The sequence below is a fragment of the Fundulus heteroclitus genome, chromosome 7 (genome assembly GCF_011125445.2).
Source record: "Fundulus heteroclitus isolate FHET01 chromosome 7, MU-UCD_Fhet_4.1, whole genome shotgun sequence".
In the NCBI taxonomy this organism is placed as follows: Eukaryota; Metazoa; Chordata; class Actinopteri; order Cyprinodontiformes; family Fundulidae; genus Fundulus; species Fundulus heteroclitus.
In genome coordinates, this window is record NC_046367.1 from 38,831,134 (window position 1) to 38,858,190 (window position 27,057).

Below are 27,057 nucleotides of genomic sequence, written 5' to 3' on the forward strand. Positions count from 1 at the left end.
GTGTGAGCCATGATAGCTTCATTATTCACATAAAAGGTTAACACGGGCTTGTGACTGTACTTGCCCTGGAAAAGCACACAGAAAAAATGGATCCTCGCTTTCAAACAGACACACTCTGGAGCCCAGCAGACGTACACGCATACAGTGATCCACGGCCTACCGTTGGCTCAGCCGCTACATCAGTACCCTCTCTGTCTGATTACAATTAAAATAGTCACGCTTGTTTTCATGCAGTCTAAGCACAGCGACCCCAAGGCTGAGAATGGCTCGCTTGTTTGTTGTGGTCACAATGACAAAAGGGCTTTCAATAGCAAGCGCCCGTGTCAGCGGAGAGGGAGAGTTCTTTCTTCCCCGGCCAGAATATTAGTAGATTAGTTTAGCATGCAACGCAGGGAGCTAAGAGGTTGTGGGTTCAAATGCACCACGCTACACGAGTCGCAGAAGCACAAAGGTCAGGTGCTTGGGAAGATTTTGAGCTTATAAACCTTGTTGATCTATTTGTTCTGGCTAAAGAATAATTTAAAAACCCAACAGCTAAAGGACAATATAGAGCCTAGAAAAGATTCTAGAAGACCTCAAACATGCAACGAAGCTACAGTGGTTTAGAGCAAAGTAGGGGTGGACATTAATTCAATATCAATATGTATCACGGTAGACATATCGATGATAGAAAAAGTAAATTAAAAGTTTAATAGAATAACAGTTTTCCTTATGGAGATTAATATTGTACAATCATTACATCCTCCCAACCAATCAAACGCAAGCTCCGCCCCTTCAAAGAGTTCAGAGAGCACGCGTTCTTTTTTCTGCTTTAAAGTTTGATAAAAAGTTGGATGAATAAAGGGATGAGTTTGAATTCAGTGTTTGTGTGTCTTTCTAAAAAAAGATGGCTAAGCAACAGCATAAAATGGCTAGGGTTGCACTTAAAATATATGTTTTAAATTTGTTGATAATTATAAATATTGATCAATATGATTTCTATTCTATAGATTGTATGGATATATCGCAATATAAATTTGTTCAATAAAGGTTATATGATGTTTCCAATATTTCAATATACATCACAGTCTATGATTACAGCATTTGTCACTGACGTTCTGGGTTTTATGTAATTTTATGCATTTGTTAAAGCAAATATTTCTAAAATGTTATATTGGAGGAGTTTTGCAAACATGGCAAATAAATTGTCTTCAATTTGTACAGGCATCTGTTGTGGGCATTCTTTCCAGTCTTTGAGGCTTTAATTTGTTTATATCGATATCGTAATTATATTGTACCGACCAAAATTAAGGAGTATATCATGCACAAGTGTCCGCCATATCGTCCAGCCCTAGATCAAAGGATACTCGTGTGTTAGAATGGTCTAGTCAAAGTCCTGACAAAACCTGATTGAGAATCTGAATAAACTTGAAAATCTTGGTTTTCAGAAGCCCGCATTTAATTTACCCTTCCTTTAAAAGGCAGGTAAGATAACCTAGACTAAGTTCTCATTTACAACTCTCCTCTGAATTAGACTGAACTTGAGCATTTTTACAAAAAAAGAATTAGTAGAAGCACATTTTGCTGCAGTCAGTCTAGAGACTTTCATTTTTACCAAGTACTGCATACCACATATTTTAGATTTTCATTTGTTAAAATTTGTAAAATTGAAGACCCAACATTTTTTCTTCTACCACCACTACTACTAATAATAATAATCACATCCCCCATTAAAATTCACAGAAAATTGCAAGTTAAACAGGTACAAAATACAATTGCAAGGCACCGCAAAGTTCGTCATTGACTTAATGCTATTACAAACCAATAAAATAAGCAAACTTCGCCTGCGTGCTGTTATGTTGTTTATGTCTCTTTGGCAGTAGACGACCTTGCTCCTGGTGCAGACAAAAAGAGACCCAGGGCCCCTTTAGATCGGTGCCTGCAACAAAGTCTGGCAACTATTAATAGTGACTATAAATAGACTGAAAGCATGAATATTTCCCAGCAATTAGTCATGAACGCTGGCCGTGGTGACAGGGGACATGAAGGCTGGCGTGACAGAGGAGGATGCAGGGATGGGAGAGATGGAAATGGATGAGAGACTGGTGACCCCGTGACATCTTGTTCATTTAACAAATGTTTGCCTTTGCAAAGTGTTTATTTCCACATGGATTATAGTAGACTTTAACAAGTGTCTGACATTTTAGTCGTTAAGTGCTAGAGGTGGATAGGACAGTGACTGCAGGCCAATTTGCTAATATTTAATAGTTCAAATACATAGCCTTAATGTAAAAGATTAAAATAGTTACATTTTCAGTAAAAAAAGATATGTGATAAAGATTTTGCGGTGAGATTATGACAGGAAGCCAAACAGGGTATATTTTTGTTCATACACTGAACGGAGGCTGCTGTTGCTTCTCCTTTCTGCACCCACTGTGTTTCAGTCAATCCAACCTCCTGAGCGTGCATCTTTGTCAGGTCAAATAAACATTCCCACGGATGGACCAGCGTTTGCGTGTAGCGAACGGACAGTCAGCAACTTCCATTTCCATGAGACCGAGATGCTCGCTGAGCGGCTCGTCGTCGTTGCACGGATGCTCATTAGTTTTCGCTCGCGGTTTAATCGTGTGCGAGGGTCCGGTAGAGGTCCGGTTGGTCATCAGGGATATTCCACTGCTGCCAGTGGGAAAAGCTTGGAATTTAAAGTTGATCTCATCTCAAAAGTTCAACAACGTATTTTCATCTTTGTGTTGGGTAAAAGAGCCATATATGACAGAGAATTTGCAAATCCCAATTATCAAAAAGGTAAGCTTTTTAGAAATACCACACACAATGAGCCATATCTATTCTAGTCCAGTAACTTGCTTTATTCCGCCTCATTTTTCTTCCCAGGATTAAGTCTGCTGTTTAATCCATCTGAGAGGCCACTGGCTCTGAAAGCTGGAGAAATGAGCTCACTACGTTTAGCTAATGGATGAAGGAGAAGTCTGGCAAATTACAAAGTGGGAGGACAACAAACCTAATTTTCCTGCCATTTGACTGATGACAAGTGCAACTGAACTCAGTGATCTTGTATAGATTTCTACAGTAATTTAAGGCTCTACACTGGAAATTTTCCTGTGAACAGCAAAAAAAAAAAGGTGGCAGACAATCACTTTTCACACAATGCTGGTTTCTACCCTGGGCTCTAAAAGGTCACAGTGGCTGTACAAGGCTTTTAACAACACAGAAGTCCACAGAAATAAGAACTGAGTGAATAAAGTGAGTCATTTAAATTGGTTTTCAAAAGGCTATGCAAGAATAAAGTGAATCAAACAGTTCTGTCACACAAAACAGCTTTAAAAAGAGGCTTGGAAAGTTCACAGAAACAGAAAAAAATCAAATCCTTTTGATAAAACACAGCTTGCAATAGGGCTTTGGTTGACTGTTGCATTTTGGACTGAAACACAATCTAGTATAAAAGAAGCTCAACCTCGCCCCTAAATGTTTATGTATCATCACCCCATATACTGCCTTTTACTTATTCCTTACATGTAATAGTACATCTGATGTGTAGGTATTAAAAACTAAAATTATTCTTAAGTAAGTCTGCCTCAGTTTGAGATGTTTGTAGCTTTCAGTTCAGGGAATGGGCAAAAAAAAAAGATGTCCTGGTAAACTGTTTCATGGTTGGAGATTATTTTTCTTCTTTATCGGCCCTGATCAGTGACGGCAAGCTGAAAAACCAATCTTTTTCGATTCGGTAAAAGCAACACAGCTAAAAGTTAGGAGGTCACACCAACAACCATACTCATCTATGTGGAAGTTGTTACTGAGGGATTCAGACTCGAAGTTAGCCATTATTTTATTTTCTACAGAGGCTTGTTAGCTGTTAAGGATGCTATTTTTCTTTTTTTCTTTTTGATTTTTTGCGGCATCTAGTAGCTCGCTTTTATTGACAGTAGACTGACAGGAAGGGGGCGGAAGAAGGGGAGAGACATGCGGCAAAGGACCGCGGGTTGGACTCGAACCCGGGTCGTCCGCTTCGAGGACTAAAGGCCTCCAAACATTGGCCGCGCTACCCGCTACGCCACGAGCGCGCCCCAAGGATGCTACTTTTAAACAGGGAGTGAGGCTAGGGCAGATCAAAGGACTGACCAGCGTTTCTCTGTTTTACCATCCAGTCCACCATGGAACAGCTTGGGTTTGGAATTGTGGGCAGCCCTTTGGACAGCTAAAAAGTTAACGTGTTTAATTTTTCCAGAATATAAAACTGCATTTTTTTTAAGTTCCTAATGCTATGGAAACTGAACATGCTAACGGCAAATATAGGATGCTCAATGATGTTTAAAATGTCAACTTTGATCTTTTATGGATAGGAGATGATTAATGGTGAGCAGATCAAGGACAACAAGGACCCAAAAACTGCAGTGATATCCTGGTGTCAAGTCCCGTTATTGTCAAATATTTTCTTCTTTGTCTTTTTAGAGTGCATAAACCACTGCATTACTGTCCCCTGGTGGTGAGGCGGTGAGGACAACTATATCTCTCAGTGGAATGCTATGGTTCAAATGGTCCAAGTTAGCCAAAAATTGCATAAACAAGGGTGTGTTCCTGTTACGTGTCTCAAGAGTGAACTTGCACAACACCAATGATACAGAGGTATGTCACAGGTATTTGCCTTTGTGTCACCCAGCTAGCAGTATAGCAGAGGCAGCTCATCGCAGACAAACCTTGTGGCGATGAAAGGGACATTGGTTTAGGCTATACTTTAGACTGACATGTTAGTCTTTAAATCATAGCTATAATGCGTGCCCATAGTGCAACCCTTCCTGTGGTTAACGCAGTGTCACATTTTTTTGAGTGCCATCTTTTTCTAATTCAAGACTGTCTGCCAGAAGTCTGGATTAAATCTCTTCAGCCATATTAAACCAATGTGTTTTCCAAATTAAATGAGGGTTAAGAGACTCAGATTTGTGTTTTTTTTTTTCTTGCAACATCTCAGAGGATGTGATTACACAATCAGATGGTTTCTTTTCTTAATCCAGTCCCTAAACTGTTGAGTTTGAAACCACAAAATCATACTTGACCGTTTTAAAAAACAACAACATGAAACAGTCTATTTTAATAGGAAAACATCTGCAGCAGAGCTTACATTAATAAATCACTGGTGGTAGACCAGAGAAAATTGGGTTGCCAAGTATCATTGGTATCACAAAATATGGAACAACAAGCAAAATATTTATGTCTCCAAAGCCTGATATTAAATGCTCTTTGAGGTCTCCTCCTGTTTTTATTTTACTTTAGTTTCTCCAGCAAGTATCTCAACAACTGATAAACCAAGTAAACTACCATCTCTGTTTATGCTCTTTATCTGCATTTGATAGTTTAAAAGTTCAGAGGTCTTTTACAGCACAGGCTAAATATACCTGAAACATAAACTTGGCATTTAATGACAAAAAACACACCCACTTGCTTATCACTCAATATCCAAAATAGCACGCATGTTTATCCAAAACACAACGCTGATGTCTCTGTCCTGCTCTGGGTCATACACATGTCCGTACATTTCTGCCCTCTACAGTTTATTAGACACTCCAAGTTTCAAACCCAACGTACAAATTTAGACCCAAAAGCTAATAAGGGCATTTCTTTGTAGTACATCAGAAAGATCAATGTATATATTCAGGGTCTTCAGTACCGTTTCCTTGGTAACCTTTGCGGATTTAAAGACGTCTTTCGACTGTACCGCCCAGAACAAACTTTCCCCAGGGCTTAATTATCCGGAAACTTTTATTTTACCCTGGCCATCAGGGTAGTGTTTCCGCTGGAGGGTCCAAAACAAGCCTGTTTACATAAACTACATGGGCCGACAGAGGCAGGAGTGCTGCTGCTTCAGGTTTCAGTGATGAACAGCGGAGACAGAACCGAACTAAAACTGGTTAAATCGGATCAACGTGGCGTTAACGGATCGTTTCAGGGCACTTGTGATTTAAAGGTCAAGGAAAGTAATTCCCAAACTGCGCAGAACATGACAATCCTGACTTTCAAGCATGTGTAAGGAAGAGAAGGAGTTCAAATCCCAAAAATAAACACCTGAAGCCGATTCTGTAGAGCTGATTAAGACATGCCATGAATCCAAGAAGTTCAACATCCCAAGATCTTCTTATGTGGATGCTTACATTTCAATTCAATTCAATTCAATTTTATTTATATAGCGCCAAATCATGAAACATGTCATCTCAAGGCACTTTACAAAGTCAAGTTCAATCATATTATACAGATTGGGTCAGATTATACAGATTGGTCAAAAATGTCCTATATAAGGAAACCAGTTGATTGCATCAAAGTCCCGACAAGCAGCATTCACTCCTGGGGAACCGTAGAGCCACAGGAAGAGTCATCTGCATTGTACATGGCTTTGCTGCAATCCCTCATACTGAGCAAGCATGAAGCGACAGTGGGAAGAAAAACCACCCATTAACGGGAAAAAAAACCTCCGGCAGAACCGGGCTCAGTATGAACGGTCATCTGCCTCGACCGACTGGGGTTACAGAAGACAGAACAGAGACACAACAAGAGAAACAAAAAAGCACAGAAGCACACATTGATCTAGTAATCTGTTCTACATTAGATGGTAGTAGCGGGTGAGCCGTCTTCTCTGGATGATGTCACAGTTAACAGAACGCCAGACCAGGTGTACCTACTATGAAGAGAAAAGAGAGAGAACAGAAAGTTAAAGCAGAAATGACAACACATAATGCATAATTGAAGAACAGTAGAACTCAATGTAGTGAGAAAATTAGATCCTGATACACTCCAGCAACCCAAGTCCACAGCAGCAAAACTACAAAGGCAGCTGAGAGCAACATGAGTCACTAGTTATAATTTTTGTCAAAAAGAAAAGTTTTAAGCCTAGTCTTAAAAGTAGACAGGGTGTCTGCCTCACGGACCAAAACTGGGAGTTGGTTCCACAGGAGAGGAGCCTGATAGCTAAAGGATCTGCCTCCCATTCTACTTTTAGAGACTCTAGGAACCACCAGCAGACCTGCGGTCTGAGAGCGAAGTGCTCTGTTAGGAACATACGGGGTAATCAGAGCTCTGATATATGATGGAGTTTGATTATGAAGGGCTTTATATGTTAGAAGAAGAATTTTAAATTCTATTCTTGATTTAACAGGAAGCCAATGAAGGGAAGCTAAAATTGGAGAAATATGATCCCTCTTGTTGATTTTCATCAGAACTCTTGCTGCAGCATTTTGGATCAGCTGAAGGCTTTGAACTGCATTTTGTGGAATTCCTGATAGTAAAGAATTACAATAGTCCAGCCTTGAAGTAACAAATGCATGGACCAGTTTTTCAGCATCACTCCTGGACAGAATGTTTCTAATTCTGGCGATATTCCGGAGGTGAAAAAAGGAAACTCTGGAAACCTGTTTAATATGGGATTTAAATGACATGTCTTGGTCAAAAATAACACCAAGATTTTTTACTTTATTACCAGAGGCCAGGTTAATGCCACCCAGATTAAGTGATTGGTTAAGAAGTTTATTTTTTGAGGACTCTGGCCCAAAGATTAAAACTTCGGTCTTGTCAGAATTTAGATGCAGGAAATTTAAAGTCATCCAGCTTTTGATGTCATCAAGACATGACTGCAGTCGAAGTAATTGATTGGATTCATCAGGATTTATGGATAAATATAGCTGAGTATCATCAGCATAACAGTGGAAATTAATCCCATGCTGTCTGATAATTTTGCCTATCGGAAGCATATATATAGTAAAGAGAATTGGTCCAAGGACTGAACCCTGTGGTACTCCACAGGTGACCCTAGAGTTTGAGGAAGATTTATTATTAACATGAACAAATTGGAATCTGTCTGACAGATAAGATTTAAACCAGCCTAATGCTTTCCCCTTAATCCCTACAGTATGTTCAAGTCTTTGTAGGAGAATATTGTGATCAACTGTATCAAACGCAGCACTGAGATCTAACAGGACAAGTATAGACACAAGTCCATTATCTGAGGCCATGAGAATATCATTAGTGACCTTCACCAGAGCTGTTTCAGTGCTATGATGAGCTCTGAAGCCTGACTGAAACTCCTCAAGTAGGTCATTACTTTGTAAATGTTCACAAAGTTGATTAGCAACTACTTTCTCAAGAATTTTAGATAAGAAAAGAAGATTAGATATAGGTCTGTAATTTACTAACTCATCTTGATCAAGAGAAGGTTTCTTAAGTAAAGGTTTAATAACAGCTACTTTGAAAACCTGTGGTACATATCCATTTACTAAGGATAGATTAATCATGTCTAAAATAGTGCCACTGATCAAAGGGAATATGTCCTTAAACAACTTGGTTGGGATTGGGTCTAACATACAGGTAGAAGGTTTAGATGAAGCTAAAATTTTAGATAGCTCAGAAAGCTCTACTGCTTCTAAACAGTTCAAACACTGCGCAGATTCTAAAGATTCCTCCAATGCTGCCTCACTTACTGAGGACGAGGTAATCATGTTTGGGAGGATGCCAATTATTTTATTTTTAATGGCATCAATTTTATTTATGAAGAATCCCATAAAATCATTACTACTGAGAGCTAAGGGAATAGATGGATCAACAGAGCTGTGGCTCTGGGTAAGTTTGGCAACTGTACTAAAGAGAAATCTAGGATTATTTTTATTCTCTTCAATTAATGATGAAAAATATGCTGCTCTAACTCTGCGGAGGGTCTTGTTATACAACAATAGACTGTTCTTCCAGATTAAGTAGGATTCCTCTTGGTGTGTAGAGCGCCATTTTCTCTCCAATTTCCTAACATTGTGCTTCAAGGAACGCAGCTCTGAATTAAACCAAGGAGCCAGCTTCCTGTGAATAATCACCTTCTTTTTCAAGGGAGCTACATTGTCTAATGCAGAACGCAATGAGGAAGTCACATTGTTAGCAAAGGTATCGATTTGTGAATGGGAAGAAACAGCAATGCTGCCATCTACAGGGCATTTCTGCAATACTGAGGATATTAAGAAGGGGACAGACTCTTTAAGTTTTGATACAGCATTATCCGATAAAAATCTACTATAATGGAACCCTCTTTTGGGGGTGGAGAATTCAGTTAGATTAAACTCAAATGTTATTAAAAAATGATCAGACAGGACAGGGTTGTGAGGAAATACTGTTAATTCTTCACAATCAATGCCATATGTCAGCACAAGGTCTAAAGTATGGAGCCGAGAGTGCGTCGGTTCATGCACATTTTGAGCAAAACCAATTGAATCTAGGATAGTTTTAAAGGCTACACTAAGGTTATCACATTCAGTGTCAACATGGATGTTAAAATCACCCACTATAATAGCCTTATCAGTATTTAACACCAAATCAGATAAGAAATCTGACAACTCATCCAAAAACTGAGTGTAAGGGCCTGGTGGACGATACAAAACAACAAACAGAAGAGGTTTTATTGCTTTGCAGTTTGGATGAGGGAAACTGAGGGTTAAATGTTCAAAAGAACTGTAATTATTAGTTGGCCTGGGACTAATTAATAAATCAGACTGAAAGATAGTTGCCACTCCTCCTCCTCTTCCCACAGATCTGGGAATGTGGAAATTTGAATAACTGGAGGGGGTTGACTCATTTATACTAACGTAGTCCTCTTGTAGCCAGGTTTCTGTGAGACAAAACAAATCAATCTGATTATCAGAAATCAATTCATTAACTAACAAAGTCTTTGGAGGGAGAGACCTTATATTTAATAGACCACATTTTATTATTTTATTTTTAGGTTCAAGGTGAACCATATTGATTTTTATTAGGTTTTTATGATTTGTTCCTTTTAGATCAGTTTTTGATCTGTTAAGTTTTGGCCGTGGGAAAGACACCGTCTCAATAGGATAATGGGTGGGTAACAGTACAGAAGCTGCAGAGAGGTGTGTTAAACTACGGCTCTGCTTCCTGGTCTGGACCCTGGGTTGTCAGCATTTAGGAGAACTAATAAATCCGGCCAGATTCCTAGAAAGAAGAGCTGCACCATCCAAAGTAGGATGGATGCCGTCTCTCCGGATCAGACCAGGTTTTCCCCAGAAAGTTCTCCAGTTATCAATGTAGCCCACGTCGTTTTCTGGACACCACCTAGACAACCAGCGGTTGAATGATGACATGCGGCTAAACATGTCATCACTGGTCAAATCAGGCAGGGGACCAGAGAAAATTACAGAGTCCGACATAGTTTTAGCAAACTCACAAACCGAAGCAACACCAACTTTGGTGACCTCTGATCGGCGTGACCGGGTGTCATTACCGCCAGCGTGAATAACAATTTTGCGGTATTTACGCTTATCCTTAGCCAGTAGTTTTAGGTAGGATTCTATGTCGCCTGTTCTGGCCCCTGGTAGGCATTTAACTATGGTCCCTGGTTTCTTTAGTGCCACATTTCTTATTATGGAGCTGCCAATAATTAAGGTCGGCTCCTCGGCGAGATTGTCGCTCAGAGGGGAAAATTTATTAGAAACGCAGATGGGTTGGTGGTGATCTGGGGTCTGTAATCTAGAGCTATGCTTCCTACGAACCGTCACCCAGCCAGCCTGGTTACCAGGCTGCTCGGGTGCTACTGCTTTAGGTTCGCTACGTGAAGTTACTCTATGCGGCTCCGCGCTAGCAAAAGAGCGGCTATCAGCTGGTTTTTCAACAGCACGGAGCCGGGTCTCCAATTCTGACACCCTCGCCTCCAAAGCTACAAAAACACTACATTTATTACATGTACCATCATCACTAAAGGAGGCAGAGGAATAACTGAACATCTGACACAGAGAGACACATTTGTGTTCTTGAAAAACAAACCTTCCCACAGTCCGACATTCTAGGTCCCCACCGCCCATGTTTGCAAAACTGGTTTTAAAGCAATGATTCTTATTAGTTTTTATGACACATGGAAAGACCAGGGTATTTATTTTCCCCTTTTATTGGATATTAGAACTTTGCTTCCAAAGTTTCAAATGTTTCACACATTTTGCCTTTTTTAAACCACCTAAAACCAATCTCGTCTCATCTGGCAAGAGTATGCATTGGAGGATGAAGGAATTGATACCACTTCCACGCTTCCCTGACCTAAACCCAACAGAACATCTCTGGGACGTCATGTTTGGGTCACCTCAGATCATCCAGCAGCTCAGCGATGCCCTGGTTATGATACCACCGTACGCCCCAGCATCGTCAGGCATACATACATACATGCATGTGGAGGCCAATAAAACCGCCAAGGACCATTTTGAGTTGGTGCAATGACATTTCGGCAAATTGGACCAGCCTGTCGCAGGGTTGCCAGTTTCCCTTTCTCTGTGACTGTGGATTAAGTCCTCTGTGGGTTGATCATTTTCAGCAAACGACGTGGCATCATTCTGTTCCCAACGCATTACCGTTTCCATATCAGCACGGATATCCAGCATGATTTTCCCCCAGCTGAGATTAGATGAGTTTTAGAAGTGTTATTTTTTCTTTTTTGGAACAGTGTACAATAAAATTTCACACGTTATGAAAACAGAAATTACATAGCCTTGTTAGTTTTGCAACAAACGTCATTGCTAGGCGAGTTATAGTGTATAAATTACAGAAAAGCAACAGTTTGATTCAGTCTTCTGAAAGATACTCTAGCCTTTTCTCACAAAAATAACATTAAAAAAGTCTTCAAATCCCACACAAGCTGCCAGTGGAAGCCACAAGAGTCCACTCCTGGCAGCTGAACCTCTGTGGTGGAGCAGCAGGAGTTTATAAGACTGGCTGGGTGGAGGGTATAATATGTTCACTTAAACAAGTCTGATTTCCCCTGATGATTGACAATGATAAAGAATGCTGGTCTGAAACCATCAAGATCAGTACAGTCAGGTCACACACCATCTACGGTGGATCTAACCAGCAAATTGCAGAGATGCAATGATGCTTATAAAAATCTAAGGTTAAATCCCTCTAGGGGCTAGACTGATTTGTAGTCCTGCTCAGCCGGAGCAACAAGTGTAAATGGTTTGGGGTGAGCAGAGACTTTGCACAACCATGTGAAATGATAATTTGAGTAGACTGAGTTGCTACAATTTAGAGTCCAAACAGCTGCAGGGAAAATGGACACTGGCCTGAGTTAAAGAGCCTATATCATGTAAAAATCAGCTTTTAGCCATATTATGATGCAATTCCTTAATTAAAATCATGCCCAAATTGATATTTTGCTTGATTCATGCATGTCTTGAGTAATCTTTGTAAATTCTGCTCTCTCGTGTAAAACAAGTGGTTAATTACCAATCTATATAGAGCGGTCATTACCCGCCCTCTCCAGGAAACACTTACCTTGACCGCGTCACACCTGCCCAGTAAACACACCCCACCAGCGGTGCTGTGGGGCAGAGCGCAACAATTTCTGCTCAAAGTTGAGAAAGTGGCTCTTTTATCACCTCATCTGCACCGTGACAGCAACTGCTCTTTTTGATACAATTAAAAAAAGGAATGTAATTAGGATTGCAGTGTCTCTGGTGCAGAAACAGTGTCACGCTGAAGGCAAGCGTCTTCCATGTTAGTAAAATAGCACCAGAACAGTAATATTTCAGAACAAATCAATACTCCGTAGTCCCAAAGACATTATACCATCATATATATAAAAGCTTTGCAAAGGTTTAAAAAAGCCTGATATAGAACCTTTAATGTTGCAACAAACAAAGCTTGCAGATTTTATTATACCATTTACTGAGGACCCAGAACCAGCAAAGGTAAATTTTTTATACTTTAAAACTCTTCAAATTTATGGCAGCCTGTGAGCAAAATAAGCTGAGAGCCGTTCCTGTAAAAATCTTCTAATGCAATTTCTACTGTGAATGTTTCTTTAGTGGCACCTTCAGTTTAGGAGGGCGGCTGCAGTTAATATGGCACAGAAGAAATTCTGGTATTACCCTGATTAATTCTACTGCTGGACAAAATGGCTTAAAACTGTCTGATGATAGAACTTAAGTAAATGTTGCAAATGAATCAACATCACAAACACGTTGCTGCTTTGGTCACACTAGAAATAATTTCACAACAACGCAACAACCATTGAAGTGGAACAATGAAATACCAGAAAAGAAAATCTCAACTACAGAGAGATTCTTACTAGAAAAGGAGTAGGCGCTGGTCCACACAAGAAGGAAATCTAGCAACAGCGAAAGTGATCAGATTTTTAAGAGAGCCCTGTTTCTATGTGATCTAATAGCAGACAAATAACAAATCTTCTGCTGGAAACGAGCTAGCTAAAAAGCACACAGAAAAGTTAAAGTCTGCCAGCCTCTAAACAATAAAAAGACGATGCAGGTGTGGGCGGTACGATGGAAGGAAGGGTAGAACAACAGCTCTGAGGATATTGTGAAGTAAATGACTGAAACAAAGTAAGATCCATGCTCTCTTTGCTAAAACATCTTTGGATCAGGCCTTAAGCAGGACAGGCAGCGTCCGGTGTTGAAGCTGATAAGGTTATTATCCTTCTGTAACTGTCCCACAATAGTAAATCTTAGCTAATATCGTTTCTCTGTAAAAGCACCAAACGATGTTTTGAAAGCCATCTCAGCACAAAATAAGTCAAGCAACAATCAGGAGCTATGGATAAAACATTTTTAGAACCCCAAAAATGAAGCTTTTCAATGAGATAGTAATGTCACACTCCTTGTATTATTTTCTCAGGACCAGTTTAAATTATATATTCATATACCTGATTTACACAAACTTTTTTCGTAATTTACATTTTTAAGTTTGAATGTAAATTACTTTCCTTGACATGCATCCAGCAAGGCATACCATAATGATCCCAGCTGCTCAAAAACGGGAACTGTCATGGGTTTGGTGTGTTTGTGACTGGACCAGTAACACGGGTAAAATGAAGCGTGATTTATTAAATAAATAAAACAAAAAAAACTTACAGGCGATGACCAGGAGCAACAATAAGGAGAGCAGAGCAGGAGTGGCATAACGGAGGACCTGACCATGAATATGACTGAACGTACTGAATAAACAGAGGATGAGACAGAAGGGAAGACAGGTGGAGCCATTAGCGCCGCTGAAGAGTGAAACGGTAATTAGGCTGAGGGAGAGAGACAGGAGGAGAATAGAACCTAACAGGAAAACATGTCGAATGGAAAGATGGAATAAAATAAACTGTGTGACTAAACTGAGGACAAGCAGGTAGGAAAATAGGGATTTAACAGAAACAAGAACAAACTACTACAATCATAAGAAACAGAAACCTCACTAACCAAAAGGAACCGAATCTACAAATAAACAATACTGAAAATCTGAAAACACAACCAGAAGTGCACCATCCCCAGGAAGCTAAAATGAAACAAAGACCTGGCGACCCTGACAGCCATCTCAGGCATTCCAGCAAACTGTGGCAGGCAGGGGGAGTTTAAATGCTTCTGTTTGAAGCCTTGAACCAGGATTAACTCCGGCAAAGGTTCATTCTGCCCTTAGAGATTCCTGCTGCACTGAGCCCTTCCCCACAGAGATTGTGTAACTGCAGTGAACTTTTGATTTTATTTGGTTTATAGCAGCGGAGGGATTACACCCTCAGACCCCCACCTGACCAGGCATCTCTCCTCTCCGCTGGCCCGCGATCAACCCCAACAGCTGATTGAAACCTCCCAGCCAGATGGGAGATGCTGGAATGCAGTGAGTATCGTTATTTTTAATTAATTTTTTTCAAACTTCACCCAAGGAGGTTTGGCAGGATGAGATGACAACGGAATTTTTTTATCCAACTTATTTTGTACAAAGACAAAAGATGTAAATACATACATTTTAAGCTTCATTTGCACACTATGACTAAGTGAAACAAGATACTACATGCAAAAAAAAAAAACCTTCATGGCACTCTGAACATAACATTCTCACTGTCAAACATGGTGGCAGTGCCATAGTGTGGAGATGCTTGTTTTCTGCAGCAAGGGGGAAAACTGTCCAGATTGGATAAGAAGAGTAATAAAGTCTACAACAGGGCAGTTCTGGAAGAAAATGGTTTGGATCAAAGCATTTTCATGTGTTAGAATGGCCAAATCCACTTGACATGACGCCAAATGTAAGAGCGCTCTGCCCATATGGACATGTACCCCAGCAACACGATCTAACTCCCGAAGTAAAAAATGTTGTCATGGTGGTGAAAGTGAAGCTCTCAGCCTTACCAGAGGTATTTTTGCCTGATCTAACAACATTAAGGCAAATAAAGCAAGCTAAAAGTCAGTCTGTTTCCTTGTATTTCCACTTTTGTTTACACTAGCATAAGTTGGTGGGTTGATTTTATTCTAAAATTCACCAGAACTTTAGCCTGTCTATCGCCTGACCTTCCCTGTTTGGCTCATGAAACTCAGGAGCTTCTTCCCTTCTTGCTCCGTGGATGATGTGAGTGATCTGGCTTTAAATATTTGGGTTCCTTTTGGCGCCCGCACCGTATCTGCACCACATTCAGTGTGAGCCCGGCGTAAGGGCTGTGAATACCTTTACAAGGCACTGTAGAAAAGCTACAGCATCAAGGGTTTCCTCTACATGCACCTGATCCTGGCGCACCACCACAGCAAAATAAAAGCTTCCACACCACTTCCCTGAGCGCCGTCTCACAGGCACACGGCAGCTGCTTCATCCTGAAATCACTTATGCACCTCATTCACTGTGTGCGCCTCTGATAACTACCTGAATCCACGCTGCTTACATCAAATTTGACCTAAAAGACAACGTATAGAACTTCAAAATGATTTCATAAAGTTCTTTCTTAGTTTAGGCCTGTGAAAACAACCCTACTGTTAACATATGTTAACAGAAAGTCAGACAGCCCACCACCACGGTTTAAAACAATCCTAGAGGAAACCCTGCATGGTGTCCAAAGCCTTACTCATAACAGGCTGTAAAGGCCACTAAATGTTTTCTAGCTTCAGCATAGCATCGATTCTTGTGGTTTAAACTAGTGACAAGAAAGATGGATTGCAGACTGAACTCAATAAAAAGCAGAAACAAAAAAGCCTATAATAATAAAAGTGCCAACTACAGCATCTTTTTCAATTACAATGATTAAGAAGAAAAGTGTTCGTAGCAAAAATGTTTCAGTTCAGAGCTTTTCTTCCTGAATAAGTTTTCAGTGCCTCCTAAATCCTTCCAAAGATCCCGGTTCCACAGTTCGATCTGACAACGCAATTACCGGAGAGGATTCTTCTGGAAAACCGTGGAAAGGAAAACAATGATGAAGCAGTAATCTAATTTAACCACTGCAGCTTCCATTGTTCTCTCAGAAAGGCCTCCTGTTGGTCTGAATCAAGTCTAATACATCTCTCCACAGAGGAATATTTGCTGTGCCAAGAATGAATCACAATGATAATATTTATGTCATTCTCCAGCACAGATACGAGAAAGTGATTTTTACAGCTCGAGCTTTTTGAGAGCTGTACAAAAAATATGCAGTGACTGTGTAGCATAAAATGAACCCAGCAGTTTCACATTTTATTTTAAATCCTTAAAAAACTTCGTCCTAATGTGCTCCTCCCAGATTCATTTTGCCTTTCACCTCCGCTGCCTTCAATCATCCTTACCTCCGGCTTTTAAAACATTCAAACTAAAACCCCTCAATTAATATCCTGCGTTTGCCTCGTTGGATTGGCCTCTCTGAACGAGGAGCCATCAGCGGGGGCCAGCAGGTGTTAAACTTCCGTTTGAAGATTATGCTATACTTTCCAGACCTTAACCGCTCTGCTTTAATCTGCCACCGCAGGCTTCTGATAACTCCCGCTGTGAATTATTATAGCTGCTGATTCAAACTGCGAGTCGAGAGTGACAGAGGAGAGGGCGGGAAGGTCAAGTGAAGCAGAAAAAAAAAAATCTAGAACTAAAGCCATCTTTAAAAAAAAAGGAAAAGCTTCAGCTTTTAAGCAGCTGACTGCGGGCTTAAGACACATTTCTTTAAATATTTTTTCTTTTTTTAAATGCAATCTTATCAGGAGATGAGAACATTCTGTATCACTTGATTAAATACATTCAGGATTACTAAATTTTCTCATTCTAAATTGAGACAAAACAGAAACCGTCTTATGAACTTGATGGATCAGTGAGAACAGCAACCACAAGCCATTTCTCACCAGAAAACATCTTAACAACATCAGACTGGTTTCCAGTACTATAGCCTCTTCTACCCACCTATGCTCTTCCTAGGAACCAGGACCTGAGCTGGTCCTCATTCATAGACCCTGTTCAGAAGAAAGCATGACAGAAACTGTACTTCCTTTTACAAGAAGCACAACCTTCCAAAAAGGAGGTGCCGGTCATCTTCTACACTGCCATCATTTCTTCTGTCCTGTGTTCGTCCTTCAATGTGTGGTTTGGCTAATCCACAATACTGGACAGGTCCAAACTGCAACAGATTATTAGGTCTGCAGAGAGGATAATCATGTTAGATCATCCCTCCATCCAGGACTTGAACAGGTAAAAAAGTCTGGTTGATGGGTAAGCGAGGTCCATGCGGTTATATTACATCATTTTGACTTCCACGCCTCTCCGTGCGGCCAAAGGTTTCTGCTCCACGCACCTAGGAAAATTCTTAGCCATGGCCCTATCTAAATACCCTTAATAATAGCTCCTAGCTCCTGTTCCTTGACCTTTCATGGGGTCGACTGTAAAGAGTCAAAACCGGGCCTACAGCCCTCTGAAAATTAACTACAAAGTGTGCAATGACATGCAAACTGAACCGAAACAGGTCCATGCTTCTGCAATGGGGAGTTGTTAGGGTCGTTATTGGCCTGGCTTACCAGAGCGATGTTTTGATCACCCTTATGGAGGTGAGGATTGTGGTGATAATTGGAAGGAATCAATTCTATAGCTGTATTGTAAGTCTTTGAGAGTTGGAACCTAAATCCTCCTTCTCAGTTTAAGATTGGTTTCTCTCTCTTAACGTAGATGGCTTCCTTCACACCCCTTTCAAACCGTCTGTCTTCTTTGTCCAAAATGTGAACATTATGGTCCTCAAAAGAGTGTCCAAAATGTGAACATTATGGTCCTCACAGAGTGTCCTTTGTCCTTAAGGTGTAGGTGGACAGCAGAGTCTTGACCTGAGGAGGTAGCTCTCTTGTGTTGAGCCATGCGTCTGTGGAGAGGTTGTTTGGTTTCTCCAATATAAACCTGTTCCAGTTCAATTTGCATGTTATCTAAGCCATTACAAGGCCTTTGTTGGGCAGTTCTATAAAGCTTGCAACTCCACACTACCCAGACATTTTGAATTGAGAAAGCTTTCTGGATGGGAAGCAAAACATCTTCAAACTTCGGAAGTAAGTCCAGTTGTTTTGTTTTTTTTACTTTTTTGGAATGACCATGACCTGCATGACTGAGAATCTTCACCAGCACTGCAGATGTATCCACACGTCTCATTTCCGCAGAGGAAAGTACACGCGTCAAGTATAAAGTAGCCGTCAGGCTCCAGGGGGAATCGCGCCTGGATTTGAGGACCCCAGCAACCGATGTTTTTTTTGTTGTTGAGTCAAAAAGCAGAAAATTGCTCTGTGTTAGAACTTTAGTAACAAAGCTTCCCTGCTCAGGCAGGACAGGACAGCGACTGTTGCTGCCAAGGGAAGGAGATGAGCAAAGGACAGCAGGAGACAGAAGGGCAGGTGTCTTATGGGGGTGAGAGTTTTTCTGTTTTTGTTTTAATGCCGTCTCCAGGGCTTTAAACCCTTCCCCAAAATACCAAGAAGCATGAAAACATGGAAGCGACTGCCACCCAAGTTTAAGCCAGACAAAAGAGTCCTTCAGTGCTCTGACATGGTGGTTTTTTGAAAAGGAAATTATGATCTGTCAAATGTGGAAAAAGGCTTAGTAATAGTGCTTAAACAAGGAGAAAATGAGCCACAAACAAGAAGGCAAACTGAGAAGTGACAGCTTCTTTCCCAATTTCCGAGCTACTAAAATAGAACGGTCGGTTTAGAGGTTTATGCTTAAGGCAAAGTTTAAGCAAAACTTTAACTTTTTTTTCATTTCAATAAGACAGGGGCCATGCTTCTTGCAGTAATGGTAGATTTATGTATTCATACTGAAACTAGTTCCTAATTATTATGAAACATCTAAAAGTTAAAATCAGCACCAGTTACCCCGGCTTGTGAAAATTGCACAAAAAGGAAAGCATGGAAGTGATCAGTACAGGGAGGGAAATGAAAAGAGGAAAATATGGCTCACATCGTCGTTCCGCTTATGTAATATGACGTATTCGAGAATTAAATGGAACATAATGACAGGAATCGCAGATACCTTTGTCCTGTGCCAGGCCTCCTGAAACATCCCCTCTGACGCAAATGCTTCGGACTCTGACAGCATACCTCCGAGCACAGTTCAAGGGAAAAAGACGGTGATGCAAGCAACCTAAAGTGTCCTACGCAGGGACCGTTAGTAAAGCAACCAATGGCTGAGGCATCTGGAGACAACCAGAAGACGACTGACGGGAAGAATGGGTTTAACATTTTGATTTGAGTTGGAGGACAATCCAGCTCTCACTCATGGTTGCAATTTAAGATAAAAACTGAGAAGGTCTTACTGGTAAGATGAAAGATTGCCGTGGAGGAGGAAACAGAAGAAAACCTTGAAATGTCACCAAACAGACATGTGCGACATTAGAGTTAAATGATTGCCTCTCACTTTCAATCTGCTCAGCAGCATGAGAAAAAACACTCATAGGGAAAATTATACGACTAAACATTCTCTCCTTAACTGTGATTTTTTTCCTAAGTTATCAGAAAAAGAAGTAAACAGGAGATAGCCGGCTGTTTTTTGCACTGGGAACACCACTTAAATGCTGAGGTACTTCATGGCATTTAGAATGAAATTCATGACGCATCTTGTACCACTTGGAGCCGACAGCAAAAAATGTAAATATAGTTTCAGTACAAATCCGCTGGCCCTCTTAGGGGAAGAGATAAGCGGCTTAAGAGTTTATCACATCTGGGAAAATTTTGTGGTTTGAGTATTTTCAACAAATCACACAATAATTACCATGCTAACATTAGCAGGCGGAGGGATCCAACCGCAGGCACCATTTTCTGCCTCCTATGGTCCGTGTTCCCTTCTGGATCACATCTACCAAAACATTTGCTGTAAAACTCACCTCAACCTGCTATAACCATGGCCACCAAAAACATTTAGACACAAAAACTGCAATGAACCAAATACTTTACCCATGTCATCATGCTGGGGGCTTCATCAACCCCCCAGCATGATGACATCTCTTAATGTGGCAACTTTTTGGGGTATGTGGTAAAAACACTAAACACTGACAGAACAACACCCAAGACACAAGCAATTTTGCAAATAGTTTAAAAACAAAATCAAACATATTGTCGTACAACTGTGGCTAGATAATGATCCTGATTGCAATTCTATCAACTCTAGTTCAAAATCTGGAAAACAGACTGATCAAACCTCAGCCGGATACTTCTTTACTCAACAAAAAATATTTCACCACAGTTACATTTTTATGAAATCTTATGAAAAAGGTGCACAGTGCAAGTTCCAGGATATTTACAGACTCTTGCCCCTTCTGGCGACAGGTTGAAATGACACCAGTGTTGCGCATGTGCATTGAAGAAAAGTTTGGTAGTGTTGTCTCGCTAGTGCATCAATTACAGCGGAGACTCAACAAGGTAAATGAGAGCTTGTCACAGCAACGCGCACATCCAGAAGATTCAGCTCAAATCACTCTCATGAACTGACTAATCCAGCCTTTAGAGGCAACAGAGTATAACTCATTCTATATGTTACGCAATTGTAAATGTATGTTAGAGAAAAATAAGATTTAACTTCAAAACTTGCACTATGCTCCATTAACTCCATTGGTAAAACCCAACAAAATATATATATTTTCTGCTTTTTTGGGCATTAGGAACAACCAAAGACCAACAATAAAAACTGCAACTTCAGAGAATTTTGTTTGGTCACTTGAGTGGGCAACGGCAAGAACCAGGTTTTTTGCTGACCAAAACATTTCATACTTCACAAGAAGTGTGGAACTTCCTCATTGGTTCCTATGATGAAAACATGTGAACATAACATTCTTGGACACCACACAAGAAAACAAGTTCTGCTCAGATGAAGTGGTAAAAACAAGCTGAGAGAACCGGTAGACCAGGGCTAAAAAAACTGAACGTCATTCGGCAGCCCAGGGAGATTGAACAAATTGGCCTTTAGTCAAAAAATAGTAAACTGTTCCTCCTTTGTGATCCCAGAACTGGAAAGGACACCAGGCTATTGGGGTTCAGAGTAAGTACATTTTAACTAAAGGAAAAACTAGAGATAGAATTTCATAAACCGCTAAAAAAACAATATCTGACCCCCCGCATAGTAATCTATAAATGAAATAGCGGTCATCTTTGATAACAAGGGGAAACCAGTACAGGTAGAACAAAACAGCAACTTTCTCCTATTATGAAGCTGAGAGGAAATGTAAACTACTTCATCAAAACGTTTAGAAATCTTGAAAAGCCAAAGCTATCAGCTATATTTTAATTCAATCTTTAGCACCATCAAAATCCTTCGTGCCAAATTTGAGCTGTTCTTTCAGGGGCACGCTCATCCCAGCAGCTACATTGCCACAGAGAATCATTTCCTGGTAAAACAGCGTTTTTTCACTTCTTACTTTGACGACTGCGAGAGTTCATCGTTTCACAGGCTGGTTCCAACTTGACAGAAGAGCCGAGGACAGAAGCGGAGGCGTCAGTGTCCCTCTTTGGAGGACGTGACGATTGTCATGATCCACCCATTCAGGAGGAGACCTCTCAGGATAGTGGATCCAACAAAGTGACAAAAACTGTGAGGGGAAACACAGAAAAGCGCTCTTTAGACAGACACCACAGCGAAGCACCCATTTACTTGTTTGGAGAACAACCTGTTTATGCTTGTTCACGGCCCTACACAGAATTTCACATAAATATAACAACCATAAAAGGAGAAAATTACCAGTCTGATTTTCTCTAAATAAATCTGGTTTCATTTTAAACATCTGGATGTACTGAACGTCCGTTTTTGGACATAACTGTTGCACCGTTGAAGCCGTCCGGTCTGCACCACACCCAACTGGGGAAAGTTTATTCAAAAAGGTCTAACAGCTAAACTAAAACAATAATTATACGTGGTAAATAGACTGAATTCATGTAGCACCTTTCTAGTCATGCTGACCAGTCAGAGTTTTACACTGTAGCCACATTCACCCAGTTCATTTGTGTACGTTTCTGTTGTAATCGCCCAGAACTGCAGGATTTTGCAAGAGTTTTAAGTTTGTATGGATTCTGCTGCAATTGCATAACCAATAAAGCTTCAGAGGTCAAAGCATAACTAAAAAGGGTCTTATGTGTGTTAGATCGCTTAATTAAGTCCACAAACGGGCCTCCTGAAGTCTCAGACATCTTGTTTGAGAACCCAGGTCCAAAAGAGACAAACAAAATCTGTTTTATGGGAGAACTAAACAGAAACCCGACCTCATGCTTCTGGCATTCATTGGTTAATTCACTTATAAAATGAAAGAATCTCAAAGTTAATCAGCAGTATGACCAACCTCCTTCAAATGCTGTTTTATTATTGAATCAATCCTGCTTATTTATCAGAATATCAGCAGTCTGAGAAATAATCAGATTTTTTGTTTTTTGAGTTTATTTTTTTTTAACAGATACCTTGAGTTATTCTTCATTTCTTCATATGTATCTTGTAGGGGCCCACATGTGTTTTATCCAAAGTTTTCTTAACAGTTCCCTAGGTTTTCTGAAGATCGTCTCATGGTTTAATGTGGATGCTGTTTTACTTGTATATATATTTTCCAGCTCATGTGTATTTTTTTAGGAGAATATGTTTATTTAACCACTTGTTTTTCTTCTACTGTCCAGTAGAAAGTAGTCCTGCCAAGTTCTGTTGAGTCTTTTTTTGAAAAAATACATTTATAGAGCCTTTGCAGTCATTACCATCGGTGTCTTCTTTTTTCCCCCTTTCCTATTGCTGCCTCATTGGTTATGGTTGGTCTCCTTTTTGCAGCAGATAGCAGCTAATGTTCACCCATGCATGAGAGGAAAGGTTAACGTAGATTTCAGGATGCATCACCTTGAAAGCCAGTAAAGAATATGCTGTGTGAAAATAGTGTGTCTCTGTGAAAAACTAGGCTTTGTTAGAGAATTATATTCTATAATACTTCAAAATGATGCTCAACAGAGGCAATACATCAGATGATTGTGTTTAGTGTGAGTTTTAGGTAATAATTGCTTTTTTTAACAATGGATTCAGACTATGTGAATTGCTTACTGTCAGCACAAAACATTTAACAGGCTAACAACAAGATCACAAACAGCATATAAAGGGGATTTTAACAGGCTGTGGGCCTCCTGTGTGTAACTGTGCACTAAGACCAGGGTTTTTGTTGAACTGACTTTTTTGTTTAATTTGGAGTGATCAGGGGCAATAGTAATTTTCTCCTTCAAGACATGTGGAGGAAAGTCAGGAAATGATCTGGAACTGGGTTTAAATTAGACAAACCTGTTGTTCCAAGTAAAAGTACACGTGCACCTGAACCAGTGGTGTTTTTGGACACAGGGTGAACTATTCAGCAGGAGATTGAGGAAACGCACAGTCGGACATGCACAACTGCGGAGCGCTGCATCTGGGCACTAAAGTAGAGATGGGTTTACCCTCAGTCAGCTCGTGAGACTGCTGCTGATGTCCGATAATGTGTGGGACAATTTTGGTTTGTGCAGTTCTGTTCAAAGTCCGATTTATTTCCTTCTCTGCGGAGCAATGAGCAGATGTCAGTCTGAAAACATGGAACAAGACCTACAATCACAGCTCCGCCCAAATATAACCCAGTTTCCAATAAATGAAGTCAAATGAGTCTGGTTCCGCTGTAGTTTTATTCCTCATAAAGAATCATTCCTTTCTACTGTCGCCATATGCTTGAGTAATTTACTTAAAAATCCTGGCCTTCATTGGACAGACACCTATTACCTGGTATTTTATAATTGTCTGAATTTGTCTATATTAAATTAGAACTGAAGTCCATGTTATCAGATCTGAATCTGACTATACTCGGATTGCACTGGAGTGAACTGGATTAATGTCAATGAAATTTGAACCCAACTCCAATCCAATTAATCGACTGTTAATTGAGCAATTTTGTCTAGTAGATAACCTTATTAGGTCATTTGTTTTGGACGTTGGAAATCTTCAAATTTGGAAAGCTATTAGGAAGAGGCAGATTGTTGATGACAGGGTTGCCTTTACAGAGGAAGAAATTTACCCTTACTGCAATGTAAGAAAACAGGAGGGTGGAACAGATCAAACAAGAAGGAAAAAACAACAGTGAAGTGAATTTGGGACAACTACGGTTAAAACAAACATTGGTGAGATATTCACCGAGATGAAATTTGTTAATGAAGAGCAAAGGTCTTTGAAGTGACGTCAAAGCTGCTTGTTTACTCCGAGTCGAGTTATTTAGCCTCCTTATATAGACGCTATTTGCTGAACGCATCTGAGAGATATTCTGTCCTCAACCAGGACTCTTTGTAATGATTACGCAGAGGCGTTCATTAACCACACAGAAATGTAATGTACAAATACGACGCCTCTCAAAAGTGTACGGCCATTAAAAAGAAAAATGGTGATTAATAACTTCAACATTTTCTTTCCATTATTTGTCAGGTACAAACTGACTTTAGCAACAGGATGCAATAAAGCACATGTCAAAAAACTAAAATCCTGCTAGACCACATGAATTTTCATTTTGGTTAAATCACATTCTTTATAATTGTTGGCAGGAGTTTTCCCAAGAAGACTGAACGCTGCAATTCGATCAAAAGATGCTTAATCAAAGCATTTTTTTAAGGTTATGTTGAATTATTCAACCAGGCTGCTGCAGCTTTTTTAGTTGTATTTTTTCCCCATAAACTGATTTGTCAAAAAAAATAAAAATACAAGATATGAAAAATTTGAATCTGGAAAAGGTTTTTTTTTTTATCTACATCTCAAATGTGGCATTTTAATTGGGCTGTTTAAACTTTTAAGAGACAGTTTGATAAAAACCTTGACATGTATGAAATACCGATGGAAAAGAGCTAAAAAGAAGGCAGGTTTTGTTGAATTTCTGATCACATGCTGCCAATAGTACACATTTTATCAGTCTGTTATTTTAAACAGTCTATTGAAGACAAAAAGGAGAAGTCGGAAGGCGCAAAATCAACAAAAGTTGGCCATTTTTCCTCAAAGAAACACTCTGCTCCACTTGAGAACGCAGACTTTGCTGTATAACACCTGTAGAAATATGTCAGCAGTTGACCTAAGGCGTTCAGTCCTTTCACTCTCTGTGTGCTGCACACAACGGCAGCTCAGAGGGAAACCTGAGGAGAGTTTACCGACACCAATAACCTGACTTCAGTCTGTTTCACAGACCCAACCAAAGGATTTTTCATCTCTCCTGTTCACCTGCTGTCCAATAATCAAGCGGAGAAGTGGTCAGCACGTCTTCCTGTAGCACGAAGAGTTCTGGGTTCAAATTTGGATATTCTCCCTGTCAATGTGTGGGGTTCTGTTGGGTACTACAGCCTACTTCCCAATTCCAAAAACATGTTGGGTTTAATGGTCTCAATTAACCCAACACCTGCTTGGTGTTTGACCGGGTTTTACCCTGCGATGAACTTATAACCTGTCCGGGTTCTACCACGCCCTCAACCAAAAGAGTCAGCCTGCCAGCCCCGCACAACGGATGGATGTTTCCTTCACACATCTGAGTTTGGGCACAAGAGGGTATTTTTTTTCCCCCAGCACCGCTAAGTCATTAAATACACCTTTGGCATCTCTTCAAACTCTCCATTTTCACAAGCTGAGCTCTAAACTGGAGTGGATTTATGTTTCTCTGAAGTAAGTTTCATGATGCTTGACAGAAACCAGCTCCTAGGACTTCTTAATGGACTTTATTTCCCAGGCACTCCAAGTGCTGTCGAGAGTAATCTCCATGGCATAAAAATAACATGCGGTCGGATAGCGAGCAGTAAACAACAATTAAGCACACCCCTTGCAAAGCTCGCGAAATGAATCATTGAAAACGTGTGTGTGCCAAGAAGACTGCTTCAGCCTCTCAGACTTGATTGTGTATGAATTATTCAGCTGGTGAAGAGGGACCAGTTGAGCGTCGCTTGTGTGCCAAAGACTGAATAGCTCTTGATTTTTTTGTTTTCTGCGAGCAAAAACAAATAATGAAAGATAAATGATTCCTCGAACTATTGAGTGGATGTCTAAAATCAAAGTGAAATGGGTGATAATAAGACAATATAAATGGATAACATGTTGGTACAAAGTAACTAATGTATAAAATAAGGCTGGACGATATGGAAGAAAAACATATTGATAAAATAAAAATCATATGATCGATATTGATAATTATCAACAAATTCAAAATATATATTTTAAGTGCAACCTTGGTAATTTTATCCTGTTGCTTAGCAACTTATTTTTAGATACAGAACACACAAACACAGAATTCAAACTCAACCCTTTATTCAACCAACTTTTTACCAAAAGTACAAGCTTTAAAAAAAAAAAAAAAAAAAGAACGCATGCTCTCTGAACTCTCTGAAGGGGGCGGAGCTTGGTTCCTGAGTCTGCGTTTGTGATTGGTTGGATGTAATGACTGTAATACTAACCTACATGGCTAAAATGCATAAGGAAGGAAAACTTATTCTATTGAACTTTTTACTGACCCTTTTTTTCGATCGTTGATATACGTCTATAGATCGATATATATCGTTATTTAATTATCGCCCAGCCCTAGTATAAAATCCCATTGGATTTAAGGCAAAATAACAGTTTCCTGATGGTCTGAAAGTTAAGAGCATCAGTGATGCCAGCACCTCAAGAATTAGTTGTTTTTAAGCAGGAAATAACTAAGGATCCAATATTAGGTTCTGTTCTGCAGAAATCACCATTTCAAGCTTGATCTACGTTAACAGGGCCGTGAAAAGAAAGAATTTAAGTCCAACATGCTGAAAAAAATAAAAAACAGAAGTATGACAATTCATAAAAAAACATTTTAATTGAGGATGTGGAAGTAGTTTT

The 27,057-nt window shown here is 40.0% G+C and overlaps 1 protein-coding gene across 3 annotated transcripts in view; it reads right to left on the reverse strand.

The window, feature by feature from the left end:
* The window catches only part of hdac4 (histone deacetylase 4), a 181,775-nt gene that overhangs the window by 125,469 nt on the left and 29,249 nt on the right, over positions 1–27,057 (reverse strand). The window contains exon 1 of one of the 3 annotated variants that reach the window (XM_036139605.1): positions 21,611–21,748. The exons of the other annotated variants lie outside the window; for them this stretch is intronic. Coding sequence (XP_035995498.1) covers positions 21,611–21,632 — 22 coding nt within the window. The 5' untranslated portion in view covers positions 21,633–21,748. Of the gene's footprint in view, positions 1–21,610; positions 21,749–27,057 lie in introns of those variants that run through there. 3 annotated transcript variants of the gene reach the window in all.